The sequence below is a fragment of the Zosterops lateralis genome (genome assembly GCF_965231275.1).
Source record: "Zosterops lateralis genome assembly, chromosome: 7".
NCBI lineage: Eukaryota > Metazoa > Chordata > Aves > Passeriformes > Zosteropidae > Zosterops > Zosterops lateralis.
Window position 1 is genome coordinate 13,306,230 of NC_139767.1, and position 19,558 is coordinate 13,325,787.

Consider the following 19,558-nt stretch of genomic DNA (forward strand, 5'->3'; position numbering starts at 1 on the left):
ACATCTCAAGAACAACTGTGCCAAGTGAGACCAAAGGTATGTCGATCTTTGAACACCAGGCTGCCTCACAAACTATTATTATTTATAGTACAGAGAAATAGTGACAATAATTTGCTCTTGCATCAACAGTTATTCTACAGTCTATCACTTCCTTTTAACTGAAGATTTGCATATTTACCACAGTGCTTATCTCTTAATTTTATTTATTTAAAGTTATTTCAGAGAAGCAATACTGCTGACATTAGAACAAAAGGTCACATTAGAAGCCAGAAGCAGTCATTGCAACTGTTGACAAAAATCAAAGGTGGGATATTTGTTCAAAATCCTGAAGCTCACTGACTCATCCTTACTATTTTCATCCATATTCACACTGGTCTTAGTTTATTATTCCTGACTCCAACACGTCAGAACACCTGCAACAGCAAAAGCACACAGTATACAGAAGCACTAAAATATTCCTCCCTACGTTTCCGTTGACAATGTCAGAAATTGTTTCATAGGCATGGAGTAAAATCATGCTGCCATAAAAAAAATAAAAAATCCAGTGGAATGTGCAAGTTTCAAAGAGACCTATATTATTATTACAGCTCAAAAACCTGTAAATCCAGATTAGCTGAGACACCAGCTACACAGAAGAACAAATCTCCAGAATAAAGTGTCTCCAACAAGTTGGGTAATTTAGTGGCAAAGACGCCTCACCTAAAAAAATAAAACAAAACTAAAAGAAAAGCCCAAAAACAAACAAAACAAAACAAAACAAAACAAAACAAAACAAAAAAAAAAAATTCCCATCTCCTTAGAGCACGAATAACTGTCAATCCTGTAAGAGAAACAAAGCCACATATCTAACTTTTGGAGAAACACAAATATTAACCAAACAAGAGTAGAACTTCATACAACAGTGCACTGCAAGATGACATATTAAAAAAATCCAAAATTAGGTTTTTTCCTAATGTCAGCACAACACTTGTGTCTATGTAAGTACCAAAGATCTGAGCCATTATTCCTAGTTGCCCATTAGATCATTGCATTTATTGAAAAACTTAGCAGTAGGCATTTCAGCAGGACCCTGACTGAGAACCTATTTTATTTTAGCTAAATGTTTCTAGAGCTTGACAGTTAATGATATGCATGAGCCATGTTGACAGTCATCTTCCACTTTTGACTGTCAGACATGGAAGTAACTTGCTAATGTTTCATTCCAATTTCAGCACCATGAGCCTGTTGCATAAGCTGCCTGCTAAAAGCTGTTCCATATGGAATGACAGTATTTTGTAGGACCCCAAAGATGTAACTATAGAGATGAATATGTGTCAGCAGCATTGACAGCATGACCTTTTTTCACTTTTTTTGTCAACAATTCTTATTTTCACCCTTTAATTTTTCCACATTCCTTATAAGACAGGCCACATAGAAAAACAAAGTGTTTCAGTCTCTTGGCCATCTTGGATCACCTACAATCTTATCTACCTAACTGCAGAAGGCAGACGACAAGGCAAGGAGGTGTATAAACAATTAGGTATTTTCAGAATTACAGCCAAGGCCCAAAATTCATTTTAAAGCGGAAACAAAACCTACTCCCCTACTAACATAAGAACGATAAAGAGCTTTGATGATTTTAATTAGAGATACTTTCTTTAATGAATAGTCAGTAAAATGCCAGTACTCCTCACATTGGAAACAACCTGTTAACAACGAGTAACAACTTCTACTGATTAAACCATTTTTACTGATAATTTATATACTATATTAACATCACAGAACATTCATTATTAGCTCTTATTACAATAAATCACAAAAAGTCTACTTATCCTGCTGAAATAAAAATATGTAAATTACACCCACTGCTCATTTTAAACAATACAGGTAAAACAATACAATTTTTCTGACACACAGGCTGTGCAAGGAACACAAAGGGCACACACACACATATGCTGCTTTGCACCCTCAAAAGAGGAAATTACCACAGGGCATTTCTGTCCTTTTTCAGATGAACAATTCAGTATTCTGGCAAATATTTAATTTACATTTTTTAGTTTTTCCTCTACAATATAGAATAATTTCTTTTTTACACAGAATGCCACAGTACATGGTACAGAAGGGGGGGGAAAAAAGCAGAGCAGGGCTGGAAGGCAGCAGAGAGAATTAAGAAGGAATGGCTTTTGTTATTTCGACAGCCCTCAGCTCACTGCATAGCTGGATTTATAACATGTTCTTTAAGAGCAGCAGTTTTCATGGTGTAAGAGTGCCACACAGCTCTGGTTCCTGCAGTGCTCACACCAACAACTTCAAAACTAACTCACTGCAGATGTCCCTATGATCATCTAATCAGACATCAAAAGCAATATACTGACAAGCTCCTGCGCTGATTAGAAGTGTTCTGTATATGTTTCACAGCATAAACAGACACACAGTAGTTGCTTCATAAATGGATTCACCCACATCAGAATTCCCTTTTAAAAAATTCCTACTGTTTGGAACTCCCTAGCTGAATGACAGAAAATCCTTTTAAATCTCCCCAGATCTTCTCTTCAGTTCCACATTGCAGTATTTCAAGAGCAAGAGTTAAATTATTAATAGGAAAACTTTTACCAGAAAAAAGTAAATGCCTTCCAGATTTTAAAAATCTTGCTATTCTGAATGACAGCCTGAGACCACACCACATCAGGAAGGCAGTCCTGCCTTTACCCTCTCCAACACACATGGTAATATCCAAGATCTGTTTCCAAATTCACTTTGATGTCTGATTATTACACTTCAACAAGCATGGATTTAAAGCGTTACAAGTACACCAGCACTGCTAGTTCCTGAAAAAATACTGTGTTTCTACCAATATCTGGTTCCCTTCTCAAAAAGAGAGATGGTTTCCACTTCCTGCAGCACTTAAAGAGGATCTATAAGAAAGAAGTGGATGGACTGTTTAGTAGAGCCTGTTGTGATAGGACAAGGGGTAATGGTTTTAAACTAAAAGAGGGTAGATTTAGACTAGGTAAAAGAAAGGTGTTTTTACAAAGCAGGTAACAAAATACTGAAACAGGCTGCCCGCAGAGGTGGGAGATGCCCTGTTCCTGGAAACATTCAAGGTCAGGTTGAATGGGGCTCTGAGGAACCTGATCTAGTGGGAAATGTTCATGCTTATGGTAGGAGGGATGAAACCAGACAACCTTTAAGGGTCTCTTCCAACCCAAAGTGTTGTATGATTCTATCACATATTGAAATTCCAACACATACAAAGGATCAGAAAACAAAACTATCTGACCTAGTCCAGTAAACATACTCGACAAAAGTTCTATCTTCTAAAATCAAACAGACAATACAACCCTCATGGCAGTGCAGTCTCAGCTCAAGTCTTAGCAGAAATCTGCTGAATCAAGTTATAAACTCTATGGAAGTATTCCACTGCTGTGCCAAGAAAGACCTTTTCTGCCCTGCCCTACATTTAAATAGAATTATTAGATTAACTAATATTTCTGAGGGGTTTTTTTACTAAAATACTCAGACATTTTATAAGTACTACTGATTATCTCATAGTCGAATTGGTAGTGTATCTTTACGTTTACATCTGTATATATTATCATATAGAAGGGGAACAAATCATAAAGCTGCATCCTTAAACATGTAGACATTATGCTAATCCACAGACTCCTAATCAGGAAGGCTAATACACCACAAGCACAATTAACAGCCAGAAGAACCAGAGGAGGTTTTGACCCTTTTTAACAAGAGCTTGAAACATAAAAATGTTCTAATTATATATCAACCTTGTTCAAAATTGCAAATTACATGTCCACAATGGATAAAATACAGTCAATTTCAAGTAATATCTAGGCAAAAATTGAAACTGTATTGAGCCATTGGAACAGCTCTTCAATTGATCCAAGATCTCATTGTATGTTTAAATATGGATAAATACAATTTAATCTGCCAGTCCTATTGATTAACTCCAAGATAACCTAAGTATTTGTCCAGAAAACATGTAACTATAAAAAAAACTCATGCAGAAAATAGCATACAATAATAATCAGCAAGTTAACAAGAGGGGGTGAAACCTTAGTCCCACCAGAAGTAATTTGAAATTCTTATCAATTCAAATAGGATCACAATCCCCTGCCCAAAACTCATAACAAATCAAGTCTTATGATAACAGAGGAAGTCTGTCCCTGGGCAAAAAGAGAGACAAGCACAAGTAACAGCTTCAGAAACAAAAATTCAGATGTTATAATTATACATTAGCAGTTACTACCTGAATGAACTGGACTGAGCAGAAGCAGTAGAATGTATTCTGCTCCCTAACGCCAAACCAACACAGCCACACAATTCAGACTTTCTGCCTTGCTACATTCTCATCCCTACCATGTTGCGCAGAAGGATCCACTCAGGAACTTCTGAGCTGGTGAGGAAAATCCAGAACTGCAGCTCTGCTCAGCAAACTGGGGACAAGTGTTGAGCAAGTGTTAAGTGCCCCAAGAACTCTTGTTTCTTCTGGAAGGTTTCAACCATCTCAATCCCACTCCATGGCCTCACTCCTGAGGAGATCCATAGCTGAAGACTACATGCCCATTGCTAAACCCACTTTGTGAGGCCAGGTCATTTGCAGCCCGAAAGCAGCTGGACCAGCCCTTGGCCTTTGCCAGAGCAAAGCTACAGGCACAGAACTTTTCAGAGAAGTAGAACCACAGAATCCTAGAATGGGGCTTGGGCTGGAAGGGGCCATAAAGATCACCTAGACCCAATGTCCCTGATTCAGGCAGGGACACCTTTCACTACGCCAGGATGCTCTGAACCCCATTCAACCTGGCTTTGAACACAGCCAGGGATGGGCATTTACAGTTTCTCTGGGCAACCTGTGACAGTGCCTCACTACCCTCGTCATAAAGAATTTCTTCCTCATATCTAACTTAAATTTCCCCTCACAGTTTGCACATTTTAACACCTTGTCCTGTCACTACAGTTCCTGATGGCAGGTCCCCCTCCAGACACTTCTATGAGGTCTCCACAAAACCTTCTCTTCTCCAAGCTGAAAAGTCCCAACTTTCTCAGCCTGTCTTCACAGGGAAGGGGCTCTAAGCTTCTTACCAACTTCACAGCCCTTCTCTGGACTCATTCCAAGAGTTTCACGTCTTTCCTGTACTGGGGACCCCACAGCTGGATGCAGCACTCCAGGTGGGGTCTCACCAGAATGGAGTAGAGAGGCAGAATCTGCCCCTCAGCCTCCTGGTCATGGGTTTTTTTGCAGCCCAGGGTTCAGGTGACTTTCTGGGCTCCAAGTGCACATTACTGGCACATGCTGAGGTTTTCATCAGCCATCACTCCTTCCGTCCTTCTCTGCAGGGCTGCTCTCAGTCACTTTTCTGCCCAACCCACAGGTGTGCATAAGTACATTAAACTAATTCTGTATCCCTGAAGTCCTCTCTGGATACCTGGGAAAGGAAGTTTTCATTCTTGAAAGCTTGCCAGGGCTCTGTGATCCTAACTAGGCAGAAGAGCTAAAGAGTAGCTTTAATAAAGTAAAAAATTCATGAACAAATACTTTTTCTTCAATACAAACAAAGAACAAATTCTCATGTGTGTTACCCCTATTTTTCCCTGATTACTGTCTCTAAATTTTTCAGTGGCAGCTATCACAATAACGAAAGAGAGGTTTGGATGAAAAAAGAAACTCAAATTTTGTACCATCTGTTAAATGACTTTCAGTCTGAGGGAACAGATGCTGGACTTCACTATCAGTTTTTGATTGATCGAGAAGCATTTTGTTAATTGGGGCTAAAACTACAGCTAAGATGTGTCAGATAAAATAGGAAAGAATAGCTCAAATTCCCCTCAAACTACTTGGTCACTCAGAAAAGGTTTTGTTATTTTTTTAATCATCATATAACATTAAAAAATTAGATCTTCCTTTTAATAAAGAGGACAATATCTAAAAAACAGAACACATGCTCTGCTTGATGCCATAAATACTGTGAACAGCTCAAATGGTTCATCAGGTTCAACCAGTTCACCTGACTAGGATAGCAAAGTTCTTTTCTTGTATTACTGCATGTTTGCTGTCCTATTTCATGTATTACTCATTGTACAATGAAACTGCACTTCCAGGAGGTAAATCAGTGTTGTCTTCAGAGAATCCCATGGTAGTCACATCCCAAAAATCTGCTAAAGCCCTGGCGCATTAGTGTAAGGCAGCATGTGGGTATTGCTACACAGAGCCCACTGCCAGTTCCATGTGTACCAAACACCAAAACGCCAGAAGTGCCAAAACAGCTCAGCTAACTATGAAAGCCAGTTTCAATTACAAAATAATGGCTAAGAATTGTGGCATAAGTATAGAGACTTAATTTTCACTACATGCACTGAAGAATGCTTCATCTAGTAATAGTTCTGGGTTTTCTAACTTGTATGTGACTAAAGGAAGCAGTTTAATGTGAAAAAACCTCTGTTTTGTGGCAAAGGAAATTCAGTATTAGTTTTAAATTTTTAGCAGCAATGTAGAGAACAAATGATTTTTTTCTAAATAGTACTTTAACACTTGAAAGACTATAGCTATTTTCAAAATGCAGTATTCAGTTATTTCTGCCATGTTTTTTCATTTGTCAGATATTGATTTTTCTGCATGTTTTAAAACAATCTGTACCTAATTTAACCTATGTTATTTAAACTTTCTGTGTTTCCCAGAACATTATGCCAAAGCATATTTCAGTATGATTGATGATGAGAGCTTTAGAAATGGTACTGTTGCAAAAATAAGAGTTAGTATAATGTATTTTACTGAAATAGATTTTTGCTTTCACAAAAAAACACCCCCAAAAAAACCAGAACAACACCAAACCACAACTTTCAACTTTTTGGGCCTTCCCCCACTCCACTTCACATGATATATTTAAAAAAAGTCCTTCTCCACCCCTGTTACTTGTCCAGCCTTGACTGTCACCCCTACAGCTGCCAGAGGGATGCTCTGTATTCTCGCACAGAGAATTCTTTTAGGCCTAGAGGACTCTTTTGTACTGATGCAAGTCAGTGAAGCATGGTGAGGTTTTAACCTCCAAGTATTACTGCAATCCTCGTGTAATGGCATAAAATGCACTTGTCACCACTAAAATTACATTTAAAAACCCAACTCAACAAAATGCTATTTTTTGACTCTTGATGGTCCAAAAAGCATTCAAAACACACCCTGGAAACAGATTTCAGTTATTTTTCCACTCTTTTTTGCTATTTTCATGTTTATAAAATACCAGGGGCCAGGATCATGTACTGACATATTCACTTTATGTTTCTCAGCTTTGCCAAGAGTGTAAGATCTACACTGTTAACCAAGAATTCTTCTTTGTACTTTCATTTATCAGACTTAGTATTTCATTAATATGTAAATACTTGCAACAAACATCAAGAAAAACCTCTCAACTCAAACAGGTCTGACAAATGGTGCAGAATTTTGACAAAGTTCAGCCCCCTGTAGCACCATAATGTACTTGGAGAGTCACTGAGACTTAAAAATGCACCACTTATCAAATAGCACAAGCCATTGTAAAGTAAGGTGCACATAAAATATTTAGATGCACGTGCATTTGACCATGCAAAGAAAAACAAAGAACAGTAAACTAAAATCCTGTGTTGGCCTTCAGAATTACAGTGTTAGAGTGAGACTCATAGAACATCATTTGCATGCAAGTCAACTGACTGTATATTTACTTCCTTAATTCACATGAACTTAACTGGAAGTTTGGTCTTAATTACACCTTCAGCTGAAAGGTTCCCACCTCCAGCATGTCACTGAACTCCAGGGCTCTCCCCATAATGTGCCAACACAGCTATTTGTGAAACCTTGCTCTAAACTAGTTGTGATCTAGTCTGCAACATCCCTTCTGCACCAAACAAGGACTTGGGGTTTCTGAGTGCTGTTTTGTTTTGAACTAAACCAGTGATAGACTGTTTTGTACAGCTGGGGACAGGGAGTGAACTGCAACATTGTACAGAGAATCTAAAGAGGAAAAGGCATAAATATTACAAGCAAATGAAAGCAGCAACATCATTTAAGCCAACATTCATGTGGTCTAAAGAAGAATAGAACTAGACCCACCAGAGCTTTCTAGGCAAACACTAAATAATAGCTTTATTCTGCTCAAAACACTGATGTGTCCCAGCTGACATACAGAGATTCTAAAGAACTTTATTGGTTTATAAATAATGTAGGTACACTTTCCCCACACACAAAGCTTCAGGTCTTAAAACTGCAAGGTAGAACATGTGGCCCAAGTGTGACTAAGACAGCATCACTTTAAGAAGATTAAAGACAGTCTGCAAAAATATATGATTAAGAGTTATTACATCCTCATTAATTGTGGCTCCACAATAGAACGTAGTAATAACTACATTGAAAACAAATCTGTCCTCAAAAGGGAAGAGTCAGGTAAAACAGAAAAGTGAGATAAAGAAGATACTGTGCAGGATAGTAGCAGGGTACCAAAGGTGACAGAAATGCCATTAGAAAACAAGAGAAGTGAAAAAGGGTGCGAGACCAAGGAAGCAATGGTAGACTGGACAACATGATACTGAGCAAATAAAAGTTGCTGAAAGTTCCGTTCATATTCCAATGCCTTATGACATCCTTGAGCTTTATGTAACTCTCTTATAAAAAAATAATAAAATAAGACCACTGTTAACTGATTGTATCATCTAACATACCTATTTTTCCAGAGGAAATTCTCTACCTTACAGAAAGTAAGTATGATGCATCTTGTTATAGATCCAAATATGTATATATCTTATAAAACTACTATATACCAACAGGTAAGAAAAGTTTTCGTCCTAAGAAAAAGGTGAGTTACATGATACCTACTGTCACAACATGCTTGAGACCGTGGTCACTGGGATGAGAAGCACTTGGGAAGTCACCAGGTGCACCCAAAGCTGGATCACTGCTCCTCCGTACCAGAAGCGGCGTGCCTGCGAGACAAAATTGAATCCAAACGTTCAGGGATGTTAAATTAGCACAAGGGAAACCTTCATGTGGTTAAATAAGAGAAGTGTGCAGCACTTAAATATAAGCTTATCTGTGGTAATATTCTAGTAATATTAATATTACTAGATTTGATAGGGCTGTACCATTTCACATTTACTTAGCTAAAGAAATAACATTTTTACGCACTGATGTAATAGACCTCCACCCATGAGTTACCCAAATTAGATAAAAACTGCGGACAAACAGGAGAAAAAGGCACCCCCTCAGAAAAAAATAATGACTAGTTGCATGTATCTGTGACTACATGCAGCATCATGTGAGTGAAATTAAGATTATAGCTGTCAGTTATAATATCAATTACAGTGGCTGAGGCTGATGGCAGCCATAATTATTAGATCTATGAAAGAAGTTTGAACATAAGAAGTTTTCTTGTTAGATGCTAACAAAGCTGGAGTGACTACCACATTCACTTTCATCACAACTTTGTCAATACAGCTGGAATAAATACCAGCATCTGGTGAGGGTAAACCAGAGAACCTAATGCTCTTAACCCTACCTCATGGTGAGCAAGTTTTTACATGTAGGTAATCTCTTCCATGCCCACTTCTGCAGGAAACCAGTAAGAAAAGCAAAAGTAAGACTTAAATGTGTGTCCTGGTATTAAGAGAATGCTTAAATATCAGAAGGTGAATATTGGTTTTTCTGCCAAGTGATTATCATCTTTGTACCAAGAATTATGCATGTTTCTGCAAGGAAGTTGAGTAAAAAGGGATTGATCACCAAATTTTCTGTGATTTTCCAAAAGTATCAATAGGTCAAAATGAACAACTCAAATATTCTTGTTCTTCACATGAAACTGAAGAGAAATTTGTTTCCCCTCTAGGCATATTTGGTAAGAAGGTGTATAAAAACTAAAGACAAGTTACTCCCTTTAAGAGAAATACTTATAGCTTAAAATAAATTTTTCTGTGTATGACTAAAGTTTCTGGTGGCCTCTATCCAATTTTTTGTCTCTCTTCAATACAACAGTTTGAAAACAGATGCTGAAACATTTTTGTGTGATTCAACACACTTTAGTCTCCAACTCCTTTTGACATAAACATGAATAATACAGAGAAACTATTGAAAACCCTTTGCTCTAGTATTTTTATTTGTAAAACTTGCCCAACTCAATGAGCATACTGTTACTTACACTCTTCAAAGTCATCATCCCAGCCCCCTTCCTCATTCCTGTCCTTTTTCCAAGTTGAGAAATCCACACTAACTTAAAGAGGTTACAAAAAATTCCCCCACAGTCAACTTAAGAGGTCAAAGATGAGAAGGGAGAGAGATGAGTGACTCCACACAAAAAGATCATTTATATCAAGCTCATCCTCCCAAAGCCAACACTCTGAAATTAGATTTCTCCTCTTCTCCTGAGCTGTCTTCTACAACCAGTTCCTCAGTTCTTCTTCATTCCTCTGTCTGAGAGAAAGATGAAGGCTCCCAACCCTGTGACTGCTGAGAGACAAGATCCCTGCTTGTTCCAAGGCCTTCCAGCAGGTGAAAGGTCTCCTGTACCACACCACTGCAGCACTTCAGTCTGCTCTCTGTATTGACTGCTTCAAGATGCTGCTTCTTACCACATTCCCCATCCTCAGTTCTGAAGACCTCCTTTCACTTGCTTTTTGTCAGCGTTTTCCAAAGAAACTGAAACAAAATTTACAACTGTCTAAACTTTGAAACCAAAGTCTGCAGAACAGCAGGATTATAGTGAATACCATTTTCCAGTTTGGGAAGATGGCCTTGCAGCTATTTTCTTTCTTTTTATTCCCACAAATTTTTTCTTATTGCCATGAAGGAATGAAATTTATGGTGCTCATCTGGAATGCTTCCCTACTTGCAGAAAAACAACTGGACTTTTTGGCTATTATATACAATGTTTTCTCTTCTCTTTTCTCACAGTATGTAGTAAATTTTAGAGTCCTACAGATAATTTTTTACTTGAAGAGAAAACCAGAGTCTGTTTTCTTCATTTTTTTAAACGTATTTGCAGACATATAACATAATTTCTTGTACAGAAATATCACACGTCATAACATCTCTGTGAAACAAGTCAGCTGTAGTCTTCAGCTAAAATTATACTAAATAGTCCCTCTGGCCCTTATTGTTTTACATGGGCACACCACAAAAACACAAAATGAACCTTTTATTAGCCAAAGATAAACTGAACCAAAATGTGCTTGCTAACAGGAGAAAATCTACAGCAAAGAGGACAACTGGATGAAAGAGTCAGAAGAACCTGTACTACCCCTCCTTTGCAGGAGAGTCCCTTATTCCCTTCCATGAGACAACAATTCTCAGGAGCTCCCTGAGCTAACAACTCTGCTCCATCTCCCCTCATCTCCTCTGTGGCTCGGGCTGTTCCCTGCCCTAAGAACACAATCCAGCCCCTCGCTGTCTCTCATGGGCTCCTTTCTTTTTCCAGCCTTTCCCTGCCTCCTCTGCACTGCACAGTCAGGTCTCTTGAAAGCAAGCACGCTCCATTGCATTCCCAAAGAGAAACCTCCCCACATCTACTACCCCAGACCCAGCCTGACTCAGGAGCTGGACCACGTCCACAATCCATACATACCTTGAATTAGTTCATCCCCATCTTCCTCAGCCATGAACAAAATGTACTGAAAAACCATCAGCAATACTGTTTATTACAGACATGCTGTAGAAAATCACACACATTTTCTTAGGAGATTCTCTCATCCGTTTTCTTCTGTCAGGAAACGGAATGCTGCCTTTTTCCTTACAGCTTTCCTTTAGTCATGCTGTGTTTCCACGTTATTCTACTCACGCTCTTACATTTGTGCTGAACATTTATAACAACCAATGTAAGTTCAAACACAAAATCCATCTTTCCCTGAATGATGAGAGAGAGAGAGAAACTCCTTCCTGCATACCAAGTTGATCACAGAAACACATTTTTTAATAAGCACTATTATTTTGTGCCAGAGTAGCACTTTGTACTTTAAACTTAGGAACTCCGTTTTAAAAAACAGTTACCTTCATCTTGCAGCACTCCATCAGGATTTCTTAGACAACAAAAACTGAAACACATGTCCAAAAATTTTTCTCATAATGACAGCCTTTAACCTCAATCACTTCAGGGTGTACATCCCATTCTTTAAAAATTTGCAGAGTAACTTTTATTATGGTACCACAGCACCTTCTAAGCACATGTTTCAGCCTTTTTCACAACACATACTCTTAGACAAAGCTGATGAGAAAAAAGTCCTACAGTTTTCCTTGCTTAAAGTCTATAATTTATTTTCAACCAATATAGATCAATCTTTGCTTTTTGTTAGCATCACCCTCAAAAATTAGTATCTACACAGACTCATGGTTAACAGCGTATTTTCCCTGAACTCTTATGTTTTGGAAATATTTTTTAAACTGCAAATATGGTTGAAACAAGCATATGGTAGAAACCACACTTAGATTTAAATTGGTTGCATTAGGGAAGAAAAAAAACCCAGAAGAGAGATTTCTGCCATTTGTGTACAATTAAAAAGTGAAAACTTTCATCAACACAATGGCAGAAGAAGCATCTCTATACCAGATGTAACCTGATTGTCTTTGTTTTGCTAGTTATTTAAATTTCACCAAAAATCTGTACACAGACATTAACACATACCATGACCAGGAGTGTGCTCTGCCTGACTGAAGCCCTCTGGCAATTCAAAAATCAGCATCTGAGGTTAGGAGGGGCTTGACAAACTATAAATGACGTGTTCAAGAATACTGTGCAACTGCAGGTAAACAATGCAAGGTCTGGATTTCAGGACCTGAAAATGGTCAGGGGAACTTTGGAGCTCAAGCTGCCCATGCTGGGGTCCCCCCAAGCTCTACAGGGTTTCCAGGCACTGAGTTCTGGCATCAGATTTCAGGCCTATATTTAGATAATTGAGTACCACTCAACAGGACCAGTATCACAAACATTATTATTCCTATCTTTCCTTAATTTCACTCATTTGCTCTAACACCTCTTTGCTCAGGAAAGCACAGTCCATTTCCAGCGTGAAATCCCTTTACTCTTTGAGATTTAGGTTGTAGGTTGCCAAAAAATGCTAAAGACAACCAGACTTTATCACCCATGAGAATTTTTGGCAGGCTGAGCTATCTATAATGCAGTCAAATCATGTACTAAAAATCAATTTTAGCAATGCTTTGGATGCAAACACTCTCAGATGACTTTCAGGTAAGCTGACAAACCAAAGAACACAGGAAACACAAGCAGAGGTGCATTCTTGTGCTACTGCATCACTGACAATTAACATTCTCTTAGGTTGGTTGGTTGGTTCATTTTCCTAGGTAAGAGGGAAGAATTATCCTAGAGCAGAATTAAAGATACACTTGGACAGAATAATATAAGTGGGCAGAAAGAGATTTACAATAAATCACCTAGGCAGTTAAAGTCATAATTTAAAATTCTGCTCCTGAATAAAAAAAATGCTGACTATGATGGGAAAAGAGCTGTCCATCAAGTGTGTATCAAACTATCAGCTGCTGAAGGCCATACCAATGACAATTACTCTGCTGCCTGCTTCTAAATTACCCCTGCCTGGACAGACAGACAAATAATTTTCTTACTTCCAGGTCCAAATATTTTTTCAGAGTTCCTTCTGACTAAATCACAGTATTTCAAGTCACTTGAAACACAGCACCCAAATACTATATGTATACACACACAAATGCAAAATTGCACTTCAGCATGGACAGTTCTTGGCTAGAAGAGCTCTGAACAGACACAAAACAAACAACTACCATTTATATTGAGAAGCCAAATTTGCTTTTAAACTGCTGTTGCCATGAAACAGGTCAGGCCCTGAAACAAAGTTACAAGCAAGCTTTTAATTTATATTTAAATACATAAAAGATTAATATATGTGCCTATTTTTCTCCTTTTTATTGGACAATTTTCACATAAACAGGCATACAGACAGTTCTTCCACTGCTCTTTTTGAGAGCACTAAGCAAACAGTGTGTGTAAATTTGGTCACCCTCAGATACTGCTTACCACCACCTGATGCATCATGGAATGGTACTGCCATGTACTTCAAAATGGAGCTGACACAGGCTTCTATGTTCTGCCTTGTGACGGTATTGCAATTTCAGTACTATCACAAGGTAGAACATACAAATACTATCAATACAATTCCAAATCTACAGCTGCGCCAGAATGGAATTTCTTTGGTGCTAACAGGGCCTAATGAAACAACTATGGAATATTTATATTTACAGATTTTGCATTTTCAAAGATGGACACGTAAGAATCACCTACACGCATTATTTCAATCATAAAAATCTCGTTTTCAGGACCAAAATCCACATCCATATGATAAGAAGTTAATCACTTCTCAAAGCAGTAGGACATATCCATCTACAGAAGATGTACAAATAATTCTGGTACTTTCTTCCCAATTAAATATTTTTCTCATAAGAGCTTCCAGAAGGACAGGACTTGAGTTTGGATCTTAACCAGGTATTCTTTTCTTGCACTAAAGGTCATAACACATGCCAGATACAGAGTAATTTCAGGATCTTCTCACCTCTACCAACACATTGCTCCTATTTTTAGCTCTTCATCAGACAGACAGGATGCACTTACTGGACACTTACTGGTGTCCAGGGAACACCATGACTCTGCTCCAAAGGATCCTGGCTACGGGTACCACATGGGTAGAGGAGAAGGCGCTACAGCAGAATCCTGGAGCAAGGATCAATCAGCTCACAACAGGCAGCTGTGATTTTTTTTATTATTATTATTATTTTTTTTTTTTTTTTTTTTTTTTTTTTTTTTTTTCCCCCTCCAACTCTAACTTCAGCAAAATGTGCAACTCCTTCCCTTGCTGGGTAGACTGGTCAGGAGTTTTGTGAAAACACATTGGCTATTACCAAAGAGAAGCAGCACGTTCCAGCATGGGCCAGGCTTTCTCTAATTCTTTCTCTTCTACAAATAAAGCATCTTCATGAATCTCAGTATTTTCCATCTACTGACTGATGTACATCCCACAATTTATGTCTTTAGACACAAGATTAAAGGTTACAGCCACTTCAAACATCTTATGTTTTTCAATTATTATTTTGGGGAGAAAAAATATTGTGCTACATTAGAATTTCCCTACACACATATACACAGGGGGGTTTTGCTTTAATTTTGATTGCTTGTTTGGGGGATTAAGGTTTAGGGGTTTTGTCTGGGTTTTTGCTTTGGTTGGTTATTTTTTTAAACTTAATATCCTTCCAATGGCATTCAGATGTCAAAAGAAACTGAACTCCAGATATACTTAAACCACAAGCTGTCTTAGTCATCCAACTTGCTGAACACAGCAAGGAGTATTCATCTTATAAAACACATTGGGGTTTTAAGCAGCATATTACCTGTAGTTACTGAATTTAAATAAATCATTTTAAGGTAATATATCCTATAAGATTTTAAAACTAATACATCTTAGACTCACGCACCTTATTTTTATTCACAGATTGAAAGGTGAAAATAAGTATTTCTTCTATTTCAATTCCCAGCCCATTTCTCAACTTCAAATGAAATACTTAATGAACTGTACTAGTTGAATAAACTGACACAAGGAAAATATTCTGTGCACCTGCAAAAGAGGCCATGCTGCCAAAAGCTAGTTTAGCACTTCAGCTAACATCAGTTACAGGTGCTTATGCAGTCACTTTTCCACGGTTCAATGATTTAATTTTCTTTAAAACTTTGGCAGCTAAACTGTACAGCTTGAATATCACTTTGGCAGCATTTTATTGATGTACTGGAGTTGCAAAGTAATTTTTTTGAGTATTTTAATTGTATTTTAAAGAACAATCACAAATTACAGCATTAGTACACATTTTTGTAATAATTAAATATGACCGGTATTTTACATATCTAATTTAATTTAAGAACCTTCTCTGTTTTGATGTTTCTATAAAAAGAGATGTCTTACTCTTGCAGATGTTATTATTTTCTATTCTGGTCATGGTAAACAACGTTTAGTCTTAAATTTCAATCTTGTTCTTGACAATTTTCAATTTAAAATACTGAAACCTCCTGAACTTGAAACTTTCTGTGAGGTTGCAAAGAATAAGAACATAAGAGGAGCTATACTGGGTCTACCTCACCCAGTATCCTGAATCTAACAGTGGTAGCAAAGTCTCAGGGAGAAAGCGTGAGTCTTGTCTCCTACCAGTTTGAAAAAAAAAAAAAAAAAAAAAAAAAAACAAAACAAAAAAACCTTTGAATATTTCCAAATCTGTGTGGCATCCAGACAACCATATTTTAAGACACTGATGAGCCACATCCTGTGAATTTGTCTAATCCTGTTATAACTCATCAATTTTTGGTGTGTTACATCAAGATTTATAGTTTAGTTGGAAGCTTCATCAGAAAATCAGCGTAGGGTTGTTCTGCTTTGCAACTTGTTGAACAATAGTTGTTTTGATACTCAAGTTTTTACATGGTGAGGAAATTGAATAATAACTTATTGATCTAGTACCTTGAGATCTTTAGCTGAAGTCCCAATTGTTTTACCTTGAACAATTTCAAACTATCAATCAGCCAGGCTTAGCAGGCTCATTTTTTTACCTGAAATACACATTTGGCCATATTGCCTCAGAGCCAATACACCACAAGTACTGTAGAGAATTATTAACAGACACACTCTCCTATCTTACTCAACAATAGAGGGTACTGACAGAGACTGCACCAGGGTTTTGAAGTATGATATAATACTATAGCCTTTCAAAACCTTCAGCTGCAAATACTTAGCTAAATGGGTTGGTCTTTTTCTTTTTAAAAGATACTACCTTAAAACCAGCTATGCATCATAATGCAAAAACACCAACAAAACCAGCAACATCACAAAATTCGCAAAACAGACAAAATCCGAGTAAAAGCACTGACATCAAACAATGTGTGTCCAAAAGCACCACTGACTTTTATAATGGAATTTATTTCATCATTTTAAGTCACATTCATTACCTTCCCCAAAACCTTCCCCATGGCAATAAAAGGCTGGAAATCAACATCCCAGCTAGAGAGCTACTGAAGAAAAGCGTCTAACTTGTGATGGAAAAATATTTTTCTCTCTAGTTAACATATTTTTGTGAAGATACCCCTCTTACTCCAAAGTAAGGCATATTAAACCAAGTGCAAAGGGAACAGAGACAGGCAGAATAATTGATGAGGAACAATCTTTGGGGAAATCAGAGACAGAAGGGTTATTAAAAAGAGAAGAGATACTTTGGTATCTATGCACATAAATTTATTACCTACCATAGCACTAAATTCCTGAGGACAGTGAAAGGAAGGAAATACCGGCTTGTTTTGTAAACAGGCAGCTCAAAGACGGAAAAACACATGGAAATTTTATATACATCTTTACAGAAACCATTACTGTATTTTTTTGCTGCAATACAAAGATAAAGCAAAACTCATTTCCATGAATCAAGGACAACTAAATAAGACCAAGCTTAAGTCATGAGGTCAAAATATACCAGACTTTCCCTCTGACTGAAATGAAAAGTTATCTTCAAACCTTTAGCTTCCCTGAGAACAGAAACCATTTGTTTTAGAAATGCAAGTAGACTTGAATTTGATCATCACAATTCTTTTAAAGCAGATTACACTGGATGCCACAGAGGAGAAAAATCTATCAAGTACAGTGTCATCCTCACAACACCTATGGCAAACAGCAGAGTACAACACTTGATATCATTACTATGAGAGGAGCCCTCCAGTGCAGTGAAAAGAGAATACAAACATATTTCCTTAAGGAAATCAGCAGTATTGCCTCAAACCACAGAAAACAGCATGTTCTTCCATAATGCATTTCTTTTGAAATGTACCAATTTCAAAATGTTAGTTTTTCCAGAATCTTCCAGGACTGTAATTGTTACTTGAATGCAGTACTCTCCATGTACTGACAAACATCAGAACGCTCAGCCAATAAACTGACGTTGCAAGATTAAGAAGAAAAGGATGGCTTTTATGCAAGAAAATGTCTTTCCTACTTACTCTTGTATGCTATATATACGGCATTAGCAATTTGATTTCATTTATCAGATTAATAGCTTTATATTGTATGTTTTCACAAATTTTAAAAATACGTAATAATGTAGTTTCCTCTGTATTTAAAAACACAGTCTGTATATCTGTAGTATCTCAACTCCAACTTGAAAGAGGACTAATCAAATATATGTTGTTTAAAATGCCCCAAAGCCTATTACAATGCTTCCACTTCAAAGAGGATGAGAAAGAAAAGAAATTCTTTCTGAGCTCTGAAGTTACACAGAAATTGTCAACATCCGCACCCTGGAGATAACAATTTAATCCTTGTCAGGCCTATGAGGGCAGACACTTCCAAAAACTCCTGGAAGAAACTTTCCCTTCAATTCTCTTAAACTTCAAACTAAGACACTGCCAATGAAAGCACCTCTGCTGACTAACTCAGCAACCCAAACACAAAGGGCAAATCAAAGTAAGTGTTTTAAACAAACCCATGAAGCAGAATGTAAACTAGAGAAACCCCCAAACCACAGGAATATATTAAGCTAATTGAGTGTATTCTCTGTCTGAAGCACCTTCAAGGCAATTCTGTAAGAGTGCAAAGTAACCTTTCCCAAATGTCAAAAAAACATGGCCAGAACACCACCAATTGCATCAAAAAAGGAAAATGAAAACCTTCTAGGCTATTATTCTTATTATCCTGTACTAACTAGCTCTTCTGAGGATTGAAGCATTCCCAGAAATCTCTGTTTTCAGGGACAAAAATGTTCACTGAGAAGAAACTACATTAAATGTTCAGAACCAAAAGAATGGACTGCTCAAAAGCACAAGTGCCTGCATGTAGCTTTATCTCCAACCACCATTCCCATTTGTAAGCTTGTTTTAGGAGAGAGACTGTAATCAGCCATTCCAACCACTATTTGCACCTAAGCCTTCCACTTGCCTAGAACACTGATCAGATGTGCAGACTTGTACATATAAAACGGGAAAATCTCAGATATTTGCTACAAAACAGTCATGGAAAATTTGAAATACTGAAGACCTTTCAGTGGGAAAACCAAGACACTAGTCTATTCAACAGCAAAAGGTTGCAAGGGGAGGAGTTAACTCCTGTAGTTCACAAGAGTATTTTTAAACCCACTATCAATAACTGTTACAAGGAATTATTTCTTTATCTAATCCCAACTTGAAATCAAGTTACTAGTTTACGCTAGTAAAGGTATAGATCGATTAAGAGCATAATTTTATTGTAATAGCCAACAAAGTAATCTAATTGTCTCTGCTTCCAGACTGTACTCAGAAAAGAGCTTCAGGATTCTTCAAACCAATTCCCAAATAAAGGGAAAAAGGATAAATAAAACAACAGATTTAAATAAAAATAAAAATCATGGAGATGCCTACTTTAGACCTTACTTTTTTCATACCTTAATATTCAAAAGCAACAAGTATCTTGGAACACTGCCTGCCTTCCTCCAGGCAAAACCCTGACTACTTAATACCAAAGAGATTAGCAAGACAAAAGCAACAACTAATTTTTTGTGTACTCCACCATCATTTACCAA

General features: G+C 37.4%; 1 protein-coding gene across 2 annotated transcripts in view; it reads right to left on the reverse strand.

The window, feature by feature from the left end:
- The window catches only part of PARD3B (par-3 family cell polarity regulator beta), a gene marked incomplete at its 5' end in the record, with an annotated part of 392,787 nt that overhangs the window by 249,001 nt on the left and 124,228 nt on the right, over positions 1-19,558 (reverse strand). For both annotated transcript variants that reach the window (XM_083864789.1, XM_083864788.1), the window contains one exon: positions 8,834-8,940. In XM_083864789.1, coding sequence (XP_083720915.1) covers positions 8,834-8,940 — 107 coding nt within the window. The remainder of the gene's footprint in view (positions 1-8,833; positions 8,941-19,558) is intronic.